Here is a 21,080-nt window from a genome sequence, read left to right as displayed (position 1 = left end):
TGTATTTATCCTTCCCTCGTATCCATCACAGTATGCGTACCTCGGACTACAATCCCGACATATTCCCAAATTAATGCATTCCTTTAGGGACCACTCTCTCTGTTGTTTTTAGATTAACAATAATAATAAATTCTAGAGAGGAAAAAGGTAAATAAATCTCTGGAGGTGATACAGGAATTGGGATGTGTGTGTGTGTGTGTGTGTGTGAAAAAGCAAAACAGGGTGACTGCAGAAGGTCTAAAACGGTGTCATCTGAATGAATACCTCTGGGGGTGAAAGGGACATTGGTGACAGGACAGAAAAGTAATCCATGCAGAAAGAGCTGACAATTGCCAAAGGCAGGAGAAGGCCTAGACACTGATAGACACCAAGGAAGTCAGTGTGACCAGAACAGAGACAGAGATGAGGAAGAGGAGGGAAAGAAGGAGGGAGAGGGAGAGGGATGGGGAAGGGGGAGAAGGAGTAAGAGGAAGAGGGAGGGTGCAAATGCTGCCAGCCATACAAGGGTTCTGCAGCAACGCTCAGCCATGCAGACTCCACTCCTCACATCCCTTGCAATGAGTCTTCAGCCTGCTTTCTCCACCAAAGGCTCTATCCATTGTTGGCATTTAATGGATTCAAGAAAATGGAAGTGCAATAGGTTTAAATAAATTGTGTCATGCTGTGTAACCTTTAAAATTCATCCCTCTGCAGAACTTCATGCTTTAGGAAGATGCTCATATCAATACCGAATGGAAAAAGTGGGACTCAAAGCTACACAGCTAATTTTGTTCAAGTGCATACATGTGGGCATCCTTCTTCCTTTCCAGAAATGATACCACAATGTTAAAGTGTTTACCTCTGGGAGGCTGAATTATGAGCATTTTAAATTCTTTTATTATTTTCTAACTTTTCTACAATAAACATGTATTACTATTATATTCTGAAAATAATATTTGGAAGTGAATTAAATGATTCACTCCAGTATTGCTTCATTTTCAATAAGATATCTCAGCTCATAAATTTGTTAGGGATGCTAAAGATATTAAGGGAGATTAAAGTAGTCTAGTGCTAACACTATTAAGGTCTAGATTGCAATATGAGTATATAAAAAATTACAATTATTTGGAAGTGATTATAAATGGCCTTATGCAGTATTCTAGTTGCTTTAGAGCAGAATTAAATGAATAGATTCATCTTAGACTTCAATTACTGGGATTAGTATATTATCTTCAAAAATATTATCTTAAGTAGGTCTGTCTCAAAGATTTCATAAAAATTAAAACTCACAATGATAAATGCCACTGTAAATCTCATTATTTTTGAACCAAACATCTCCTTCAAAAAGATTATACTACTTCATATTTTAGGTGAATCACTTTAATTATCTCAGTGTATGGATTTTAGAACATATTGAAGTAATAAAGCAAAAACAGGTTTTATTTTGTATAACCTTTCGTTCTAACTTCCACAAAACTCAAAAGATACTAATAATAACATTGCCAGCATCATGGAAGCTGTCTCTTGTGATTATTCCCAATAACTGCTCCTATCTCCCTCTCCAAATTTAACGAACGTCCTAATTTTTAACACCATAGATTAGATTTGCCTCTGAGGTTTAGAACAATAATGTGAAACTGTGCATTCTCTTCTGTCTAGCTTCCTTCACTCAGTATTACGAGGCTCATCCATGCCACTTGGCACAGCAGGAACTCAGTTACTGTCATTGCTATATGCTATTCCCGTGTTATGAGTATTCCACAATGGGAGTTATCCACTCCACTGCAGACACATGAGTCAGTTCTACCCTAGAGCTGTTTATAAAGGAGGATGATATGCATATTCCTTTCCATTGTGTTTAGATAGGAGTTTACCAATGACAGCAGTTTGCTGCCTTAGTCGTATACCCTTGCTACACAGCAGAATCACCCCGGTGCCTGGGTGCCGGGTCTGCAGGTAACTGTAGTCTGAGCTGGGGTTAAGAATCACTGTGTCAAATGTTGAAATTTCCAGAACAAATGAGATGATAATCCAGCTCAGAGAATCCTCAATGAATTGCTTTCTAGAAAGACGATACTTAACGGCAACATAGGGGTGGGTATTTGGTCTGGTGGTTGTGATACCTCATTGGATACATACCCATGTCCAATATCAGAGTGCATGGATTTAGCAGCCAGCTCCAGCTCCTGACTCCAGCATCCTGCTAGTATGGACTCTGGGGTGCAACAGTGATGGCTCAAACAATTGGCTTCCCGACACCTGCCTGGGAGGACTGAGTTCCTGCCTCCCAGCTTTGGCCCTAGCACAGGCTTAACCATTACAGACTTTTCAGGGAGTAAATCAGCAGATGGGGAGTGTTCTTTCTCTCTCTGCCTCTCAAATAAATAATTTTTAAAAAATTATATTGTAGGAGGCTGGCACTGTGGCATAGAAGGTTTAGCCTCTGCTTGCAGCACAGGCATCCCATACAGACACTGGTTCAAATCCCAGCTGCTCTGATTCTAATCCAGCTCTTTGCTAATGCGCCTGGGAAAGCTGCCAAAGATGGCCCAAGTGCTTCAACTCCTACATTCATGTGGGAGAGACCCTAATGAAGCTCCTGGTTCCTGGCATTGGCCTGGCCTAGTCCCTGCCACTGTGGCCATTTGGGGAATGAACCAGCAGATGGAAGGCCTCTCTCTCTCTGTCTCTCCCTCTCTCTCTTTAACTCTGTCTTTCAAATAAATAAAACAAATCTTTAAAAATATATATTGTGCCCATTGACTTTATCTTTTCTTTGTTTATTTCAATCTCCTAACCAAAACACTACATGTATGGTTTCATGATACTATAAGTGACCCACAGGGCATTTTTAAACATTGCCCAATTTGCAAAAGGAGGTTACTTTAGATGAGTTTTAAGGATGTATGTGTCATATAGGTGTCATTTTGGAAGGAGGATGAGGCTATCAAAAACTTAGACATCATTTTGGTGACCCAGCTTCATAAATCTTGAGACTTCAAAAAGGCAAGAGTTAATTTTCCATGGTCCAGATCACAGTCTGGAATTAATAATTATTGTTGCAACTGAAAATTTGGTTGGTGTTAATTAATTCCCTGCTTTCTTAAAACTGTTTTTTGGACTCATGCCCAGGAGTTGCCTTGATGAATGTGTTTCAGAGAACAAAAAACAAAAATGGACAATCTGGCTCTAGAAAGTCCAACAAATACATGAAAGTAAAGCTCTCAAAATGGGTTTTCCTTCTAACACAGTGTCCAGTTAGTGGCAGACAAGTAAGGACAGTGGCTGTAAACACAATTCTTCTGTCATATGTGCAGAATATATTAGAAACTTAATATTATTTACCAGTAATTGAATGTTTTCAATGTATGGTGTGAAGAGGGATATTTTTTTAAGTCTCCTCTCCTGCCTGACTTGACATGAATTCAACTCTTTGAACCAAGAAACATAATTTGAGTTTTGATCATGTGACAGGCTTTTTGCAAAACTCTGTAGGGTCTACCAACTCTACCCTTCCTTCAAGGACCTTAAACTTTTTTGAGGATGGGAGAGGTCTATTTTCACCCAAAGAAAACTAAGATTGCATAGCCAAGTATGATGCATCAGAAGCCCCAGTGAGCTGAATGATAAAAGGCTTCTCATGAACAGTAGGCATGAGCTAAATTTCAAAGAATGTCTACTGGGTAGGCAGGAAAAAGGAGGGTATTTCAGAGAAGAGTTAAGTTGCAGAAAAGAAAGGACAGATGTCCAGAGAACAAAGAGGAGGCCAATTCCCTTGTGTGATCCTTCTACAAAAGCATTGTTATTAAAAGTCTGTGACTTCAATCACAGGAAAAACAAAAGTTTCATATGCCTGAGTGAAAAGACCTTGATGACAACAAAGGATTAGAAACAATCTACGAAGCAGTCAAGACAGTAGCAACTAAGTGATTGGGTAGAAACAAAATGATCAAGAAAGCAAAAACTCTAAGCCAAATTCTCTAGATATATGAGTTAATACCAAAAATAACAGCAACTGAGATCCATGATCAGCTTGAGATCATTCTACAATGCCATGTTGAAAAAGAACTCTTCCCAGCTGGTTAAACAGGAAACCTGGAACTCATCCTCTATCCTATCCTCATCAACCAGCCATCAGCAAGTACTCTCAGCCCTGCCTCCATTTCAGTCTGTCCACCGCCACCCTAGGCCAAGTCAGCTGACCCCTTAACACCTTCCAACTAAATTCCTTGCTTCAATGTATTCCTAACCCTAATCCATTCCTTACACAGCAGCTAACGTCATCTAAAAGTTCCAAATCTAATGAGATTATTCACCTGTGTAAACATTCCTATGGTCTTCATTATACCGGATGCCATATAGAAGCTATAACATGATATGGCCTTGGAGGATCTTGCCTTGAACCTGCTCTAATTATTTCTTTCCACATGCTTCCTTTCCTTCAGTGATTGGGACTCATTCTCTTCACCTGGTTCATCAAACCAGCACTTGCTTGGGACTGGCACAGTGACATAAAACTCTGCCTGTGATGCTGGCATCCCATATGGGTGCCATTTGAGCCCCAGCTCCTCTACTTCTAATCCACACCCCATACCTCTTTGAACTATCCCTCAATCTAAATCATGTCTCCTTGTCATGCTCCCTAGTAGCTCCTGGTCTTTTATTTCATGGAACTTACCACTATCAATAATTATGCCAGTAACCCAGGTATTTGTTTTAGGCTTTAAGTATCATTGAAAAAAAAAACATGGAAGTTATGTTTGGTCTGTTGCTGAGTGACTGAGCCTAGCAGCACCTGATACCTAAAGTGTGCAAGAAGCCAGCGCCGCAGCTCAACAGGCTAATCCTCCGCCTAGCGGTGCCAGCACACCGGATTCTAGTCCCAGTTGGGGCGCCAGATTCTGTCTCGGTTGTCCCTCTTCCAGGCCAGCTCTCTGCTGTGGCCCAGGAGTGCAGTGGAGGATGGCCCAAGTGCTTGGACCCTGTACCCCATGGGAGACCAGGATAGCACCTGGCTCCTGCCTTCGGATCAGCGCAGCACGCTGGCCTTGGCAGCCATTGGAGGGTGAACCAACGGCAAAGGAAGACCTTTCTCTTTCTCTCTCTCTCTCTCTCTCTCTCTCTCTCTCTCACTATCCACTCTGTCTGGTAAAAATAAATAAATAAATAAATAAAGTGTGCAAGAAATTCATGAAACATGAAATTCTAATACCCCTCTGTGTCCTGCACCACAATATGGATTTCAGTTCTTAATAATCCCTAACACCACATTTAGTGACTTACTTGACCAGTGATTTCTAAGTAGCTCACATTCACAGATAGAAGAAAGTGATTGCATTTTAAGTTTACACCACTGTGCATGATATTTTTATCCACAAAAGTCCCCACCTTTGAGACACAGTGACCTACAGAAATTCTGAGGAATAAATATAGAAAAGAAATCATAATATAGTGCTTACTAAGTATGATGTGCCAGGCTTTATGTGACATTTTTCATAGGCATTATCGGTAACCTTACAACCACTCTGAAGGTAGGTATTCTTGTTCCCGTATAAACTATAAACGGTATTTTAAATAATAAAGAATATCTTTCAGAAAGAAATGTTTTATGATCCCAACATTTTGGTTAGAGACACTTTATGATTTAAAAAAAAAATTGAGATCAAATTAAGAGAAGCTTCTAAATCGCATGTGTCTGATCCAAATGATAAACAACAGCGTTTGACCTACACACTTGGGAAATGTATGTGACTTCCTGGTATGTGTCACTGAGTCAGCAAATATTTAAGTTTGAGCAACAGCGATGCCAATGCCTTCGGAAACCCTCAGTGCTCTAGCAGGCACCAGACCCACAAAGACTCAAGCAGATGCAGCTGTGGCAAGAAAAGACCTCTAAGCTGACCTGGAACGAAGCAGCAGACTGAGATCTATGAAACCTTGCAAATGTGGACATTCTAAGAAACCTGGAAGGGAGCTATTGAGGGGCAGAAAAACAAAATTATGAGTCCTTCTGGGAAATCCTGACCTGGAGTATACAATGAAACCTCTTTTTTTATGACCCTTAAATTCAAGTTATAAGCACCACAGGTTATTTGAGAGAAAAATTCCTCGTTCCTATTAGAGGAAAGATCTTCCACCAAGAACAAGAAAAAGAGAAAGACTCTCTCTCTCTCTCTCTCTCTCTCTCTCTCTCTCTCTGGGTGTTTTATGTACTTATTACAAGTAATGACTCTCTGAAGCTGGAATTATTTCTCATTTACAAATGAGCAAACCATGGTCCAGACAGTTAACTAATTGACCCACCATCAACCCAACTTGTAATAGGGCTTGAGACCTGCACTGCAACTTTTTGGCCTCAGACACAAACCACCTTGCCTGGTAGTCAACTGCTAAGGCTAAAGGAAGCTCAGAAGATTCATCATGCGATGGGAAAAACTACAGAGTCACAGCTTCTGAGTTTGAAAGGTGTGTGATTTGGGCATCATGTCATATTCCTCTACCATGCCCAATACCCCACAATGATTCAGTGTGTTTGCAGAATGATGGACATATGGGTAGGTGGGTGACCTCAGATGGATGCATTTATTGAAGGACAATTTCTCTGAATCTACACAACTGCGTGTTATTGTGCTTCCTTCCTCTAGACAAATTTGGGCAGGTATAATGGAAAATGGGATTTTTAGCCATTTGTCATGGATTTTTCAAGCCGCTTCTGGGAAGTTAAATATATGTTTAAGTTATGAAGGCATTTTCTGTGAAGACATTTCCCCATGCATCTCACTACTTTCACCTAAGACAGTGAAGTGCACCTTATTTGCAGCTGCTTCCGTCTCCTGGATGTACAGAGTACTGCACCTCTTTATTTTAAATGTTCAACTTACATGCCGGTCTCATTCCTAATTTTGCAAAGTCCCATATCTTGCATTAGGTCTGGGAAGACACCTGTAGTTTCTCTTTAACTCAGTATCACAGATCAAAACCCCCGCCAGGCTACCTAACCAATTCCAAAGGTATCTAAAGTGGACTTCGCATGTGAGTCACCTTTGTGGTCCAAGGGACCTTTGATGAGATTCAGCTAGCATCCTCTCCCTGGTCGCTTGCACTGCCCAACTCAGAGCAGGTAGGAAAAGCAACTGAACAGGAACTGGGGACCTAACCTTCATATCGGCCTCTGCTCCTCTGTGTTAAGCAGAACGAGGATTCTTGGAAGCAGGGCTGACATCAGTGCCATCGATCTCTCTCTGACTCCCACATGTCCTTGTCAGTCTTCTTTCTCCCAGAAGACTTTGCTTTTTCACTGAGTACTTGTGATTGAGATCTGAGATCCTGCTGTTGACCAAGGAGAACATTGTGTTTAGTCTCTGCTCTGGAGGTGCTGGAGGATGGCAGCTAACTCTCTTCTCTGCATCCTGTTTTCTAAAGAGGTTCCCAGCCATTAGTCTGAGGATGGTGTGAGTAGTAACCCTCCTTAGATGCTAAATGGAAACTGATATTTGCAAGCAACGTTGTAAGATCATCAAAGCCAGTGGGTCAAGCAATGGGAGAATCAACCACACCACTCCAATCAGCTCTAGCCTCCTCCTGCTATTTCCTGCTGGTCTCTGAGTAGGAGGAGTATATGGCCAAGGCCAAAGCCAGTGGGAGGGTGGGCATGGTCAGGAATTCCTTCACTATCAAATTCAGGGGCAGCATATGCTGAGAAGAGGTATTACCTATGCCAGGATTCTCTGTGCCTTAAAGAATGCAGGTGGAAGACATTCTTTGGAAAGGTAAATCATGTGTCAGACAACTCTGGGGGAAGGTATGAGGATAGAGTGGCTTGTGGAAAACTAAGAGGGAAATTCATCTCAGCAGATGGGAGATTTATTGAAAGCAAAAAAAAAATATATAACAGCAATGTTTTAGAGTGTGTGTGTGTGTGTTACTCTACACTTCCATTAATAATAAAAAGATTTTAGGACACCAAATAGGATCTTCCTAACCTTAAAGGCAGAGGAGAACCATATCTCAGTTTATCCCAAACAGCCAATGATCAGATTCATCTTTCTTCACCACCTTAGTGAAACAACCAATGTGGAGACGATGCTGAGCTCTGAAATGGGTTAAACAGCAGCTCCAGAAAGATACCACAAAGTTCTAATCCCCTGCACCCATGAATGTGACCTCATTTGGAAATAGGATCTTGCAGATGTGATTAAGTTAAGAATATTAACATGAGATCATCCTGGATTTAGAGTGAGCCCCAAACTCAATGACTGATGTGCTTATAAGGGAAAGAAGAGAGAGATTCCACAGGGACACTGGGGAGACCATGTGAAGGCGTAGACAGCTATTCTGGACATTGGCTCAGCAACAAGGCAGCATCAACGTCCAGGAGACATAGAACGACATTGACCAGGGAAAGGAAAGGATAAGAGCACTGCCATAGACACATTCAAAAACCTCACAGTCCCCTCAACCATACGAATGCTTTAGGGGTTGTAGTTGCTGCAGCTAATTAAATCTAAGCCATTGCTTCACTCCCATATTTTGACATTTCACCCTGCACACCTACAAGTTTCAAAAAGCTCATGGGAAACAATTAAGTTTATTTTGGTGCCAATCATGCATAGTTTTTTCATAATATATATTTTTCCATGAACTTCTTGAAGACCTCTGGTATACACACACCCCTCACACTCCAAACCCACAGCCACACAGCCACACATTCAAAGGCTGGAGGGGCCTGCAGAGGCATGGTTTGCTTTGCACACTGCTGAACTATACCTCAAGACACCTGTTCCAGGGACAGCTGTGAGGTGCAATAGGTCAAACCATGGCTTGGAGAGCTCACATCCATATTAGAGTGTCTGGGATTCATTCCTGCTTCTGATACTAATCTAGCTTCCTGCTAATGCATTTGAGAGGCAGCAGATAACAGCCCATATACTTGACTTCCTGCTACCCACATGGGAGGCCTGGATGGAGTTCCTGGTTCCTGGCTTCAGCCTGGCCCAGACTTGGCTGATGCAAGCATGGGAGAGTGAACCAGAGGATAGAAGACATCTCTCCTCACTCCCATCACTCTGCCTTTCAAATTAATTAATTTAGAAAGATATCTGTTGCTCTGTGGCTGATTCTATAAAATAAATTGTGGTGCAATGTCTAATGACCAAAAGATGACCTAAGCTATCTTTCCCAGGGTGGCCAAAAGGATCTTTTTTTTTTTTTTTTTTAAAAAAAAAAAAAAAAAAGGAAGAAAGAAAAGAGGGGCCGGCACCATGGCTCACTTGGTTAATCCTCTATCTGCAGCACCAACATCCCATATGGGCACCGGCTTCTAGTCTCAGTTGCTCCTCTTCCAGTCCAGCTCTCTGCTGTGGCCCAGGAGGGCAGTGGAGGATGGCCCAAGTTCTTGGGTCCCTGAACCTGCATGGGAGACCAGGAAGAAGCACCTGGCTCTTGGCTTCAGATCGGTGCAGTGCCAGCTGTAGCAGCCATTTGGGGGGTGAACCAACAGAGGAAGACTTTTCCCTCTGTCTCTCTCTCTCTCTCACTGTCTATAACTCTACCTGTCAAGTAAATTTAAAAAAAAAGAAAGAAAAGAAAAAAGTTAATCATGTTCCAACTGTTAGCACCCTGCAATAGATACCCATCCAGAATGCCCTGCACGAGGCCTCTGGGGTTGAAATACTTGTGATCCTTAGGGCCAGCCTGACTCAACAGCTTCTGCTCCTTCTGCCAATTCTGACGTCTGCTTTATCCCTTAATATCTTCCAGTGATTTTACCGTTCATTTTCTAAATGTACTGTGCCACATCCCTGTGATTTTTCACATGCTTTTCCTTTTGCTCCGTTTGTTTGACAATGTGGCAAACTCTGGTCAGCCTTCCCGACTCAGCTAAGACCAGAGCCTGAATTAATGTACCCTCTCCTCCCTCTCTTCCACAACTTGACACATAATTCTAGCCTGGCACATGTTGCACAGCATGAGACATCTTTCTCTTTTTTCATGTTTTACTTCCCTACTAGACTGCAGATTTTAAAAAAGTAGGCTACATATTCAGTGTGTGGTGATAAATTTTTGCTAAATGAAATCTGTGAAAGGATTCAGCCCACTGAAGCTTTTATCATCATTATATCTTTCTGACAGGGATTTTTTACATTTTCAAGTAATTCCTGATCACATATAATCTTGTTTCTTAGCCAACTGTATCAGGTTATCAGGATTTGGGGCCTGGGCATCATTATTTTTTTTCCCACACGTTCCTACCCAAGATAACCATAAACAGGCATGGTTTTCTTGCACTGGCATTGTGGTACAGTGGGTTAAAATGCTACTTGCAGGGCTGGCGCTGTGGCGCAGCAGGTTAATGCCCTGGCCTGAAGTGCTGGCATCCCACGTGGGTGCCAGTTCCACTTCCATTCCAGCTCTCTGCTATGGCCTGGGATAGCAGTAGAAGGTGGTCCAAGTCCTTGGGCCCCTGCACCCACATGGGGGACCTAGAGGAGGCTCCCAGCTCCTGGCTTCGGATCAGTGCAGCTCCAGCCATTGTGGCCATCTAGGGAGTGAACCATTGGATGGAAGGCCTCTCGCTCTGCTTCTCCTCTCTCTGTGTAACTCTGACTTTCAAATAAATAAATAAATCTTAAATCTTAAAAAAAAAAAAAAGATGCTACTTGCAATGCTCACATTCCATTTCAGAGTGCCCATTCAGGTTACTGATGCTCGGTTTCCAATCTGGCTTTCTGCTAAAGCACCTGGGAAAGCAACAGGCAATGGTCCGAATTCTTGGTTCCCTACCACCCACCTGTGAGATCTGTACAGAGGTCTGAGTTCCTGGCCTCAGCCTGGCCTAGCCCTGACTGTTGTACACATTTGGGAAGTGAACCAGAGGATGGAAGGTCTCCATCTTTTACTCTGTCATCCTGTCATGCCAAGAAGATAGGTGTCTTATTACTTTGTACAGTCTCTGGGAACAAAATCAGAGAATCTCCCTCCCCGCCCTACAATTTTCTGCTTTAAAAAAATAAATAAAATCAAGTATTAAAGGAGGCGTGTAGCTATTCTCATTTATTTTTCAAAAAAAAAGCTTGTTTTATCATTTAAAAAAATAGTTTTGAAGTCTTTTTCTGGACATTTGATCTTCTATCCCCTGGTTGGCTTGATGCCCTCTTAGTTCGGAATGTCTTTAAAAGAAAATAGTTCTGCCATTGCCATTTCCTAAGAAGTTTAGAGTCATGACAGAATGAGCTGGCTAGCAGATAGTGTATTTTTAGCCCAAAGATCCAACTTCGATAAAGAGTGGCACTGCCCAACCTCTTCCTCCTGCCTTGACATTTCTCTATGGTCCTGGGCAAACCATTTTCTGCAAGAAGAGTCCACCTATCAAATGTTTGTGTGGCTACAAATATTTCTTAGCTCCTCAAGCCAAAGTGAAGCATTTCCCATTCCTCCCACCCCAAGACTTCCAACACTGAGAGGTCCACTGGCACTGTGGCATTCAATGAAATGAAAAGCATGTCTACCAGGACCATCTGGAAACAAAGTGACCATGGGATTGCTTCCCAGTGCTCAGAATCTGAACAACTGCATGTCAATGCTCAGCTACCCCACCTCTCTTCTACATACATAATAGTCCTATGTATTTAAAATTTCATGCCTGAAACAGAATGTGCCTGCCCTTTTAAATCATCTATAGAACATATGCCGGTAACAGATCAGAAGCATGAAATCTCTGACTTTTCGTTTGCCACACATTCATGCACACATCTGTTCTCCCGTGATTTTTCCTGCATTGCTCCCTTTCCCATCCTTCCACTGCTGCTCTCTCTTTTATCCATAGTCAGGTCTGTAGTAGACTCTACACTCGTGCTACAGCCTTTGTACAGTCAGCCCTCCACATTCGTGGTTTTGCATCTTTGGATTCAATCATAATCGACTGATCAAAATATCTGGGAGGGAGAAAACTACATCAGTACTGAACACGTATAGACTTTTTTTCTTGTTATCATTCCCTAAACAATATAGAATAAAAACTACTTACATAGCATGTACGCTGTGTTAGATAACAGGAGGTACATGGCAGTTGTGTGCAGGTTAGGTACAAACACTATGCCACTTGATGTAAGGGACTTAAGTAACCCTGCATTTTGGTATCTGAGAAGGATCTGGACACAATCCCCCAAGGATATGAAGGGAGGACTGTATTAGTTTCCTATTGCTGCTAAAACAAACTACCACAAATTCGGTGCCTTGTGAGTATGTTCTCTTACAGTTCTGCGTGTCAGAAGTCTCCAGTGATGCTTGCAGGACTAACATCAAGGTGTTAGCAGGGCTGCGCTCCTTCTGGGAGCTCTAAGGAAGACTATTTCCTTGTGCTTTCCAGCGTCCAGAGGCGGCCTGCAGTCCTTGACCTCTTGCCTTTTCTTCCATGCTCAAAGTGCATCGTTCCAGCTTCTGCCTCCTTCATTCCACCTCATTCTTCTGCTTTGATTCTCCTGCTTTCCTTTCCCTTCACTGGGCACATCCTGGGTAGACCCCTATCTTGAGAGTAACGCGCACATCAGCAAAGCCTCTCAACATATTCACAGGTTTCAAGGATTAGGATGGGAACACCCTTTTGGCGGGGGGGGGGGGGGGGGGGCAGTTAAGGGGAGACATTACTCTGTCTACCAGGCTTCCTGAAGCTTTCTAGCTAACTATCACTTTGATCAATTCCTCCTTTTACTGCTAAAATATACTGAGTTGAAAAGTGACCCCTCTCTTCCAAATTCATGTTAACCTAAAACCTCACGATGTACCTTTTTGGTAATCTTTACAGGTGTGCTAGATAAGTTAGGATGAGGTTGTGTGGAATAGGGTGGGCCCTAGACCCACTATTGCTGGTCCCTTTACAAAAGGAGACTTAGACACAAAAGCAAGAGGGAAGAAGATCATGTCACAGTGGTCACAATGGCATGAGAGGCTGGAGTGACACAGTGGCAAGCCCAGGGATACTAAGAATTACAGACAACCACCAGAATCTAGAAAAGGACAAAGATTCTTTGCTCCGGGTTTCGGTGAAAGCCTGGCCCTGCTGCCTCCCTGATTTGAGATTTTGAGCCTGCAGAACTGCCGAAGAACACACTTGTTTGCCCTAAGCTCCATAGTCTGGGATTTGATCACAGCAGCCCTGGGTCACTAAGACGGATTCATTGGAAAGAGGCACTCTATTGTGCTTGTGCTCCAGACTTTACATAGAAAGTCTGACTTTGTTCATTTATAATATCCAAGGATCTTTGTACATCATTGGCTCTATACCTGAGGCTTTTCCACTTGAGGACCTCAGACTGTCTTCTAGAACACAGCAAGGCAAAAAAAAAAAAAATTACAGGTAGCCTGGGCAAACAATGTGGGACAGATAGTACATATTTTAGTTTTTATAGACCAAAAGACAAAATATTATATGACTAGATGTACTTGCAGAACAGAAAGAAAACAAATTTTTACACTTTTTGACTTTTTGCTAAAAAAAATTCAAAATACAATAATAATACTTAAGAACACATTTTTATAATACAGAATGGAATTATTTTTCTTTTTTTTTCTTTTTTTTCTTAATAAATGTGAATTTACAAAGTACAACTTTTGTATTGTTGTGGCTTCCCCCCCCCCAACCTCCCTCCCTCCCGCTGCCCTCCCCTCTCCCGCTCCCTCTCCCATCCTGCCCTTCATCGAGTTTCATTTTCAATTACCTTCATATACAGAAGATCAACTTAGTATACACTAAGCAAGGATTTCAACAGGCTGCCCTCACACAACCGCACAAGGTATAGGGTATTGTTCAACTAGGAGTGTTGTTTTTAAGTTTCATAGTAAAACACATTAAGGACAGAGATCCTACGTGGGGAGCCTGTACTCAGTGACTCCCCTTGTTGATTTAACAATTGGCACTCTTATTTATGACGTCAGCAATCACCCGAGACTCTTGCTATGAGCTGTCTAGGCTATGGAAACCCCTTGAGTTCACCAACTCTGAACTTGTTTAGTCAATGCCGTATCACAGTGGAGATTCCTTCCTCCCTTCGGAGAAAGGCGCCTCTCTCCTTGATGGCCTGTTCCTTCTGCTGGGGTCTTGTTCACCAGGATCTTTCATTTAGGTTGTTTTTGCCACTGTGTCATGGCTTTCCATGCCTGTGAGACTCTCATGGGCCTTTTAGCCAGATCCGAATGTCCCAAGGGTTGATTCTGAGGCCGGAGTGCTGTTTTGGGCATTTGCCATTCTATGAGTCTGCTGTGTGTCCTGCTTCCCCTGCAGGATCATTCTCTCCCTTTTAATTCTATCCTTCATTATTTGCTTACACTGGTCTTATTTGTGAAATCTCTCCGACACTTACCCTATATATTTTTTTTTTTTTGACAGGCAGAGTGGACAGTGAGAGAGAGAGACAGAGAGAAAGGTCTTCCTTTGCCGTTGGTTCACCCTCCAATGGCCGCCGCGGCCAGCGCACCGCGCTGATCCGATGGCAGGAGCCAGGAGCCAGGTGCTTTTCCTGGTCTCCCATGGGGTGCAGGACCCAAGCACCTGGGCCATCCTCCACTGCACTCCCGGGCCACAGCAGAGAGCTGGCCTGGAAGAGGGGCAACCGGGACAGAATCCGGCGCCCCGACCGGGACTAGAACCCGGTGTGCCGGCGCCGCTAGGCGGAGGATTAGCCTAGTGAGCCGCGGCACCTGCCCTTACCCTATATTTTTGATCGGTTATATACTTATACTTATCACTTTACCAAGTGCACTGGCATTGGTACCTGCCTCCTTGATAAGATTGAGTTGAAATCCCCTGGCACATTTCTAGCTCCACCATTGGAGGTAAGTCCAAGTGAGCATATGCCGACCTATTGATGGCAACTAAACGAGCATCTAAATGATACCCATTGAAGTGAGACAATGAGAGACAATGACATGATCAGCCCTTGTCTAGACTGTTGAGGAACAACTTACTATTTTATTCCTTTTAGTATTTTTTGTTGTTGTTGTTGCTCCGTTTGTTCTACTTAATACCACTGGTTGAACTCTGTAATCAATACACAATCATTCTTGGGCGTTTAAAATTAACAGAAAAGTGATCTCTTAAATATAGGAGTGGGAATAAGAGAGGGAGGAGATATATAGAACGGAATTCTTTCGGGGTGCATTTCACTTACTTGCGGTTCAAATGGGATTGAACCAACACCTGTTAATGCTGATCTGTAGTAAGATCTTTATCTCACCGGGTTTTTTAAACTCAAAGGTGAATGAGAACTTCGACCTGCAAGCTCTGTAAAGATAGCTCTGCCCTGTCCCTGTCAGTCAGACCCCTCCCACCCTCACGACGCCCAAGGTCACGACTCATGCCTTCATTCACGTATCATCCAAGGAGGATGAGGACAGCAGGCCCACTGCAGAGGGCGAGGCGACCACTACCTTCATGAAGAAACTCAGGCAGAGGTACCAGTGCCAGAGGAAACCGCACGGAAATGCGCCTACCAGGTTCCGGCCCCAGTCAGAGAAGGCCCTCCACGCTGAGCACGCGCGTGGAGCCCACACCCGAAGCAGGCAGGTGACATGTGGGGCCCTCCAAGCTGAGCACGCGCGTGGAGGCCACACTCAAAGCAGACAGGCCTCATGTGGGGACACCCTAGGCCTGTCCTGTGCCCTCAGTGACCTCGGAGCCCAACCCCGACAGATTCAGGGGCCATTTTGGGAACTGTGACTCCTTCTCTGGAGAAGGGATCTTCAAGCTTCTATATCCAGAACAAGGTCAATGTCGCTGAGGTAAGAGTGCCAAACTGGCCTACAGTTTCAACACCAAAGCCACCGCAAGGCCGCATGCGGCACTGTCTCCCACCACCACAAACCCAGCCCACAGCCTGCGCCACGCAGCTGCCGCCGTTAGGAGCTTAAAGCGCAGCACAGGCAGCAGCTGCAGCCCAAGGCTCCGCCATTCCCACCAGACCCCTTTTTACTTGGCAGAGTTCGGACTCTGCAGAGGGGTTTGAGGTATCGCAGGGAGCTGGGCAGGCGATCGACTGCGGAAAGACCCGGAGAAGCTGGAGTTGGGGACTTACCCAGGGCGTTCTGGAGCAGGGCCAGCCTCGGAGTGGGTGGGGCCAAGACGCTCCTCTGCCCCTTATTTGCATGGCTCCTCCCCCTCGAAAGCAATGGGGCCCAGGGATGGAGTTCAGGGTGGCCTCTTTATCCTCCTCTGCCTCCTGGTCCCCACCCCTTTCCTCAGCTATGTATGTCTGTAACTAAATGTGCTAAAGTATAGTCATCATTGTAAGTAAAAGACTAATGAGTTATTTCCTCTTTTCACCCAGTAAGTACTGTCAAATACCAATATTAATTCATGAGCATGTGTTTTTAATGGAACATATTGGTCACTTGAAAGGCATTTACAGAGTTCTGTTAAATTACTCTCTTGATATTTATCTTTTAGCTATCATTACACTGCTGATTAGTCGCTTCCAATTGAAGGTCATCAATTGAAGGTTAAGTGGAAGCTCTTCAATTGCTCAGTTAAATAGATTCTGAAATAAGGAAATGTTGCTTGTTCTTGCATGGACGTTGGAAACCACTGCTGGAAGTGAAATTTGAACTCAACAAATATTCACAGTACATTACAAGTCTGCATGGAAAGCTCCATGCAGATCTCACATCTTGATTGTTTAACAGCACCCAAATGCTGTCAGCTGCTGTTGACTTGACTTTCTTTACCTACAGTATCAGCTTCTCCTGTGAGCAGTTTGGGCTCAGAATTTCAGATGGACTTCATTAAGAAACACCAGCAAGTCTGCCACAAAAATTAATTTCTAAAGCCATTCACTGTTTAATAGTTGTGGTTGAGAGCAGTTCTTCTCATTATTAAAAAAAAAAAATCCAGTCTCCTCTCTGAACTAAAAACAAATCACAAGAATGTTGTCCCACAGCTGAGCCCCTCCCCTTCTGGGAAGCACAGCAAGTTAGGATATTGAGCTTCTCTTTCCAACAAAAATTCATGGAACTATCCATGAGAGTGGAATTCACTATTCAAACTATTGAACCAACGGCACTTGCTAAGTCAGATATGCACTGCAAAGAACCTGCTCACGAGTCACACAATAAATACCTTTTCTCAAATTTTGTAAACGTAGCCAACTAAGCCTTTTCACTGTTCTACACATTTTTACTGCCATCAACATGACATATCTCAGCAGATTCTCCCTCAGGTGCTACTAAATTCATCTTTGGTCAAATTCTTTGCAAATATTCTTGCTTCTAGTCAATCCATTCAGACTACATATTATATAGCTAATTCTTCAGTTACTTTCCAAATTGGAATTGGCTCTTTGAATAAAGTACAAGGGTCCTTCAGAAAGTTCATAGAAAATGGAATTAAAAGATAAATTTATTTTGGTACAAAAATGTTTAAATTTGTACATAGCTTTTTCCAGATATGCATTTTTGAGGACCCCCTCATATGCATGGACTTCAAAGTTTTCTCAGCAAAATAAACTTATCTTGTAATTCCAGTTCCATGAATTTTTTGAAGTATTTTTGGTGATAAATGTGCAGTACCAGTGATACCAGCTGGCTCATCATGAGCCAAAGAAAACCCCTCGTAACCACTTATCTTATTTTTAATTGACTATTGATGTTGTCCCCAGTGTCCTCAAATCTTGGAGCAAGTGTTCTCACTAAAAAGAAAAGAAATTTTTCTTTTTCTGCTGTCTGCTGTACCCAAAGCTAATTCAGTTAACTCACCATTGGTTCATGCACCACTTGGAAACTTTCTATGGTTGCCAGCTCATTTTCAATCATTATCTTGTGAATAACCTCTGCCATGATGAGAGACTCCAGTTTACATTTTTTCTAACCACTGTTTTTCCATGGAGTGGGAATATTGTGATGGTTGTCAGTGTGATTATGTTGACATGTATTTTCTTAGCACACTATAATGTCATTACATAGTATGCAAAATGCTTTGCCATCTAATTTTATAACGAAATAATCTGCACACACACCACTGTGCCTTAAAAGTGGATATTCAATGCCCAGATTTCCTTGCTTGCCTTTGCTTGATGGATATGTACTGTTATAACCAGTAAGAAAGGAGGGAGAGAGGGAAAGGGGACACACAGGAAGGGAAGGAGTGATGCATGGGTTTCACATTATAAAATGCTGTGAGATACTGTTGCGTTCTAACAGCATCAGTGCTGTCTGCAGCATGCCAAGAAGCAGGGCCCAGTGATGTGAGTGCCGTATCTAGTCTCTGACGCAGCTACTCAACCCTGCCACTAAAATGTGAGGGTTCCCAGACAATAGGTAAACACACATGCATGGCCAGGTTCCAATAAACTCTTTTTTGTGAACAGTAACATTACAGTGACATAATTATCATGTCATGAAATATTCTTCACTGATGCTCCCCCCAATGATTTATAAGCATAAAGATCATTTGTAGCCCATGAAGATAGAAAAAGAGGTGGTATTCCATTCGTGGCTGGTGGGCTGGAATCTACTGACCCCTGCATAGGCTATTAGGGCATCTTCAAAAATCCACCTGCTCTGTGTTTGTAAAATGCCGTTGAGGTCACTCTAGTTGTTGCAGGAATGTGCTTCCCAGTTTTTATACCAGCCTCTTGCTGCTGCATAAGAGAAGTCAAAGCTGAGGCATAAAAAATATGTCATGGACAGTAATAAGAGCAGGATTTATTTAAATTAAGAGAGTGATTACACCTTCAGGCATGAGTGTGGACAAACCCTGTGATGAGACAATATGGAAGGAGACCACAAGGGATGCTGAAAAAGGGATACCCCTATGTCCCCTTTGTGGGATAGGGAATTGTGCCCTAATTGAATATACAAACGAGGTGGAGTTCGGACAAGGTTTAGTGCATGTGAATTCTACTGGGAGCTCTATGTGTGCATGTTTATCATGGCACCCTCTTCTTCCTGGTCCTGGAAGAGAATGAGGTGCATCATGGAAAAGTGGGTCTACTAGATGATTGGCATGTAAGGGGGTGGAGTTAAGGTGAAGGGTTAGAGACAAAAATTGTGGAAAAAATCTTTCAGATCATTTCACTCTAACTCTCTGCCTATCTGTGCCTCTTCTCTTTGGCCCCTCAAACATTTTTGTCTCATAATATTTAAGAAAGATTGAATGAAGACAGTTTGTCTAAATTGGGGCATTCTTCCTGCCTATCCTGGAAAATCCTTAACTAATTTAGTGGTTACATCTTCAAGAGCTGGAAGATTGACAACACTCATGGCCAATGTCTAGGGTCTCTGCATGATCATCATTTCTGTGATAAACTCAAATTTTGAAAGAGATAAATTTAGCAGTTAAGATGAGCATAACTGACAAAAAGAGAGATAATGGGTGGGATTCCTTTTAGAAAAGGGAAAGTGTTTTCTGTTGCTCCCTAACCAAAGTTATAGGACCATCAGCTTGGACATAAATCCTTGTGATAGCTCTTTCCATTAGCACATTGGTGGTAAAGTAAGCATGAAAGATTCTATTAGTTACTGCACACATCCACCTTGTTCTGCCAGTAGATATTCTTGGGCTAGTTAGTTGTCCAAAACTATTTCAAATACAGAATCCACAGACTTGTGTTGTAATAGAAGCTGGCCAGTAATCTAAGTTACGTTGTCCAAGGCAACAGAAAGATTTATAAAAGCAACATCATATAAAACAAAGCAAGATTTCTTCCCATTATGGTGAAGAACTTACTAGGGAGTTTTCCTGCCAGTAGCAGATTTCTGAGAGAATCAGAAGAGGTAGGTAAAAACAGATGAGCTAAAAAGTACAACACTCTTAATATAGCAAAAGCAAAATCTTTACTAATAATTTTGCTTTTTGAAGAGTTATTTGAGGACCTCAGCTGACCCACAAGAATAGGCAGACTTGTCCTGTGAGGACTCAGAGCAAAGATTACAACTAAGAAGTAAAGTCATAAACACTACATAGGAAGGGATTTTCAGAAAACTCCAAAGAAACAGGGGAGCATAACACACGCGAAAAGGAAAACTGAGGTCTGTGGCACCTAGAGATTCAGCAGTTAGACGCAACCCAGTTCCTACAGGGTGAACACAGAACTTCATACCAATCCCCTCAGTTCCTTATCCCATATATACCATGTCTGACTTCCAACAAACAACTAACTAATAGGCCTTAACTCTTACCAACCCTCAGATAATGAATTTAAAGTAACTACGATTAATGTGTTAAAGGCTCTGATGGGAAAAAAAAAAGGATACAGTATGCAGGAGCAAATTGGAAATATAAACAGAGAGGTAGAAATTCTGAAAAAGAAAAACACACTTTACCTATACAGAAAAAAGCTAAGACTGTCATAGGACATCTCTTCAGAAACCATGCAGTCACAAAGAGTGCAGTGAAATAAAAACAGGTTAACAAATGTTTCTAAAAGTTATAGCCTAAAACAGTTACAATTAAGGTGCTGAAACTGGGTATAACATTCTAAAATTTGGGGCCGGCTTACTTGGTTAATCCTCCGCCTGCGGCGCCGCATCCCATATGGGCGCACAGTTCTAGTCCCGATTGCTCCTCTTCCAGTCCAGCTCTCTGCTGTGACCCATGAGGGCAGTGGAGGATGGCCCAAGTGCTTGGGCCCTGCACCCGCATGGGAGACCAGGAAGAAGCACCTGGCTCCTGGCTTTGGGTTGGTGCAGCACTAGCCCTAGCAGCCATTTGGGGAGTGAACCAACGGAAGCAAGACCTTTCTCTCTGTCTCTCTCTCTCACTGTCTATAACTCTACCTGTCAAATTAAAAACAAAAAGAATTTTAAAAATTCTAAAATTATATCTCCAACAAAATTATCTTTCACCAGTAAAGGAGGGGCCAGCATTGTGGTACAGCAGGTTAAGCTACCACCTGTGACATCAACATCCCATATGGGCAATAGTTCCATTCCTGGCTACTCCACTTCTGATCTGCCTCCCTGGTAATGCACCTGGGAAAGCATAAGAAGATGGTTCGAGTGCCTGGGCCCATCACTCATGTAGGAGACTCAGATGGAGTTCCGGGCTCCTGGCTTCAGCCTGGGTGAACCAGTAGATGAAAGATCTCCTCTCTGTATCTACCTCTGCCTGTCAC

At 42.9% G+C, this 21,080-nt stretch overlaps 1 protein-coding gene across 7 annotated transcripts in view; it reads right to left on the bottom strand.

Moving 5' to 3' along the window:
• LOC138849197 (uncharacterized) overlaps positions 1-16,235 on the bottom strand; it is a 106,286-nt gene extending 90,051 nt beyond the window's left edge. For 5 of the 7 annotated variants that reach the window (XR_016230954.1, XR_016230951.1, XR_016230950.1 and 2 more), the window contains exon 1: positions 16,047-16,198. Coding sequence is in view for 1 of the 7 variants with exons in the window: in XM_089328446.1 (XP_089184572.1) it covers positions 16,047-16,118 (72 nt within the window). In the remaining 6 variants the exon portion in view is untranslated. Of the gene's footprint in view, positions 1-16,046 lie in introns of all 7 variants that reach the window. The other 2 variants (XR_016230955.1, XM_089328446.1) reach the window with 2 other exon arrangements.
• Between the last annotated feature and the right edge of the window lie 4,845 nt (positions 16,236-21,080).

This window comes from Oryctolagus cuniculus, chromosome 3, assembly GCF_051225735.1.
Source record: "Oryctolagus cuniculus isolate XC-2025 breed Fujian yellow rabbit chromosome 3, ASM5122573v1, whole genome shotgun sequence".
NCBI lineage: Eukaryota > Metazoa > Chordata > Mammalia > Lagomorpha > Leporidae > Oryctolagus > Oryctolagus cuniculus.
This window is presented reverse-complemented; position numbering and strand designations above follow the sequence as displayed.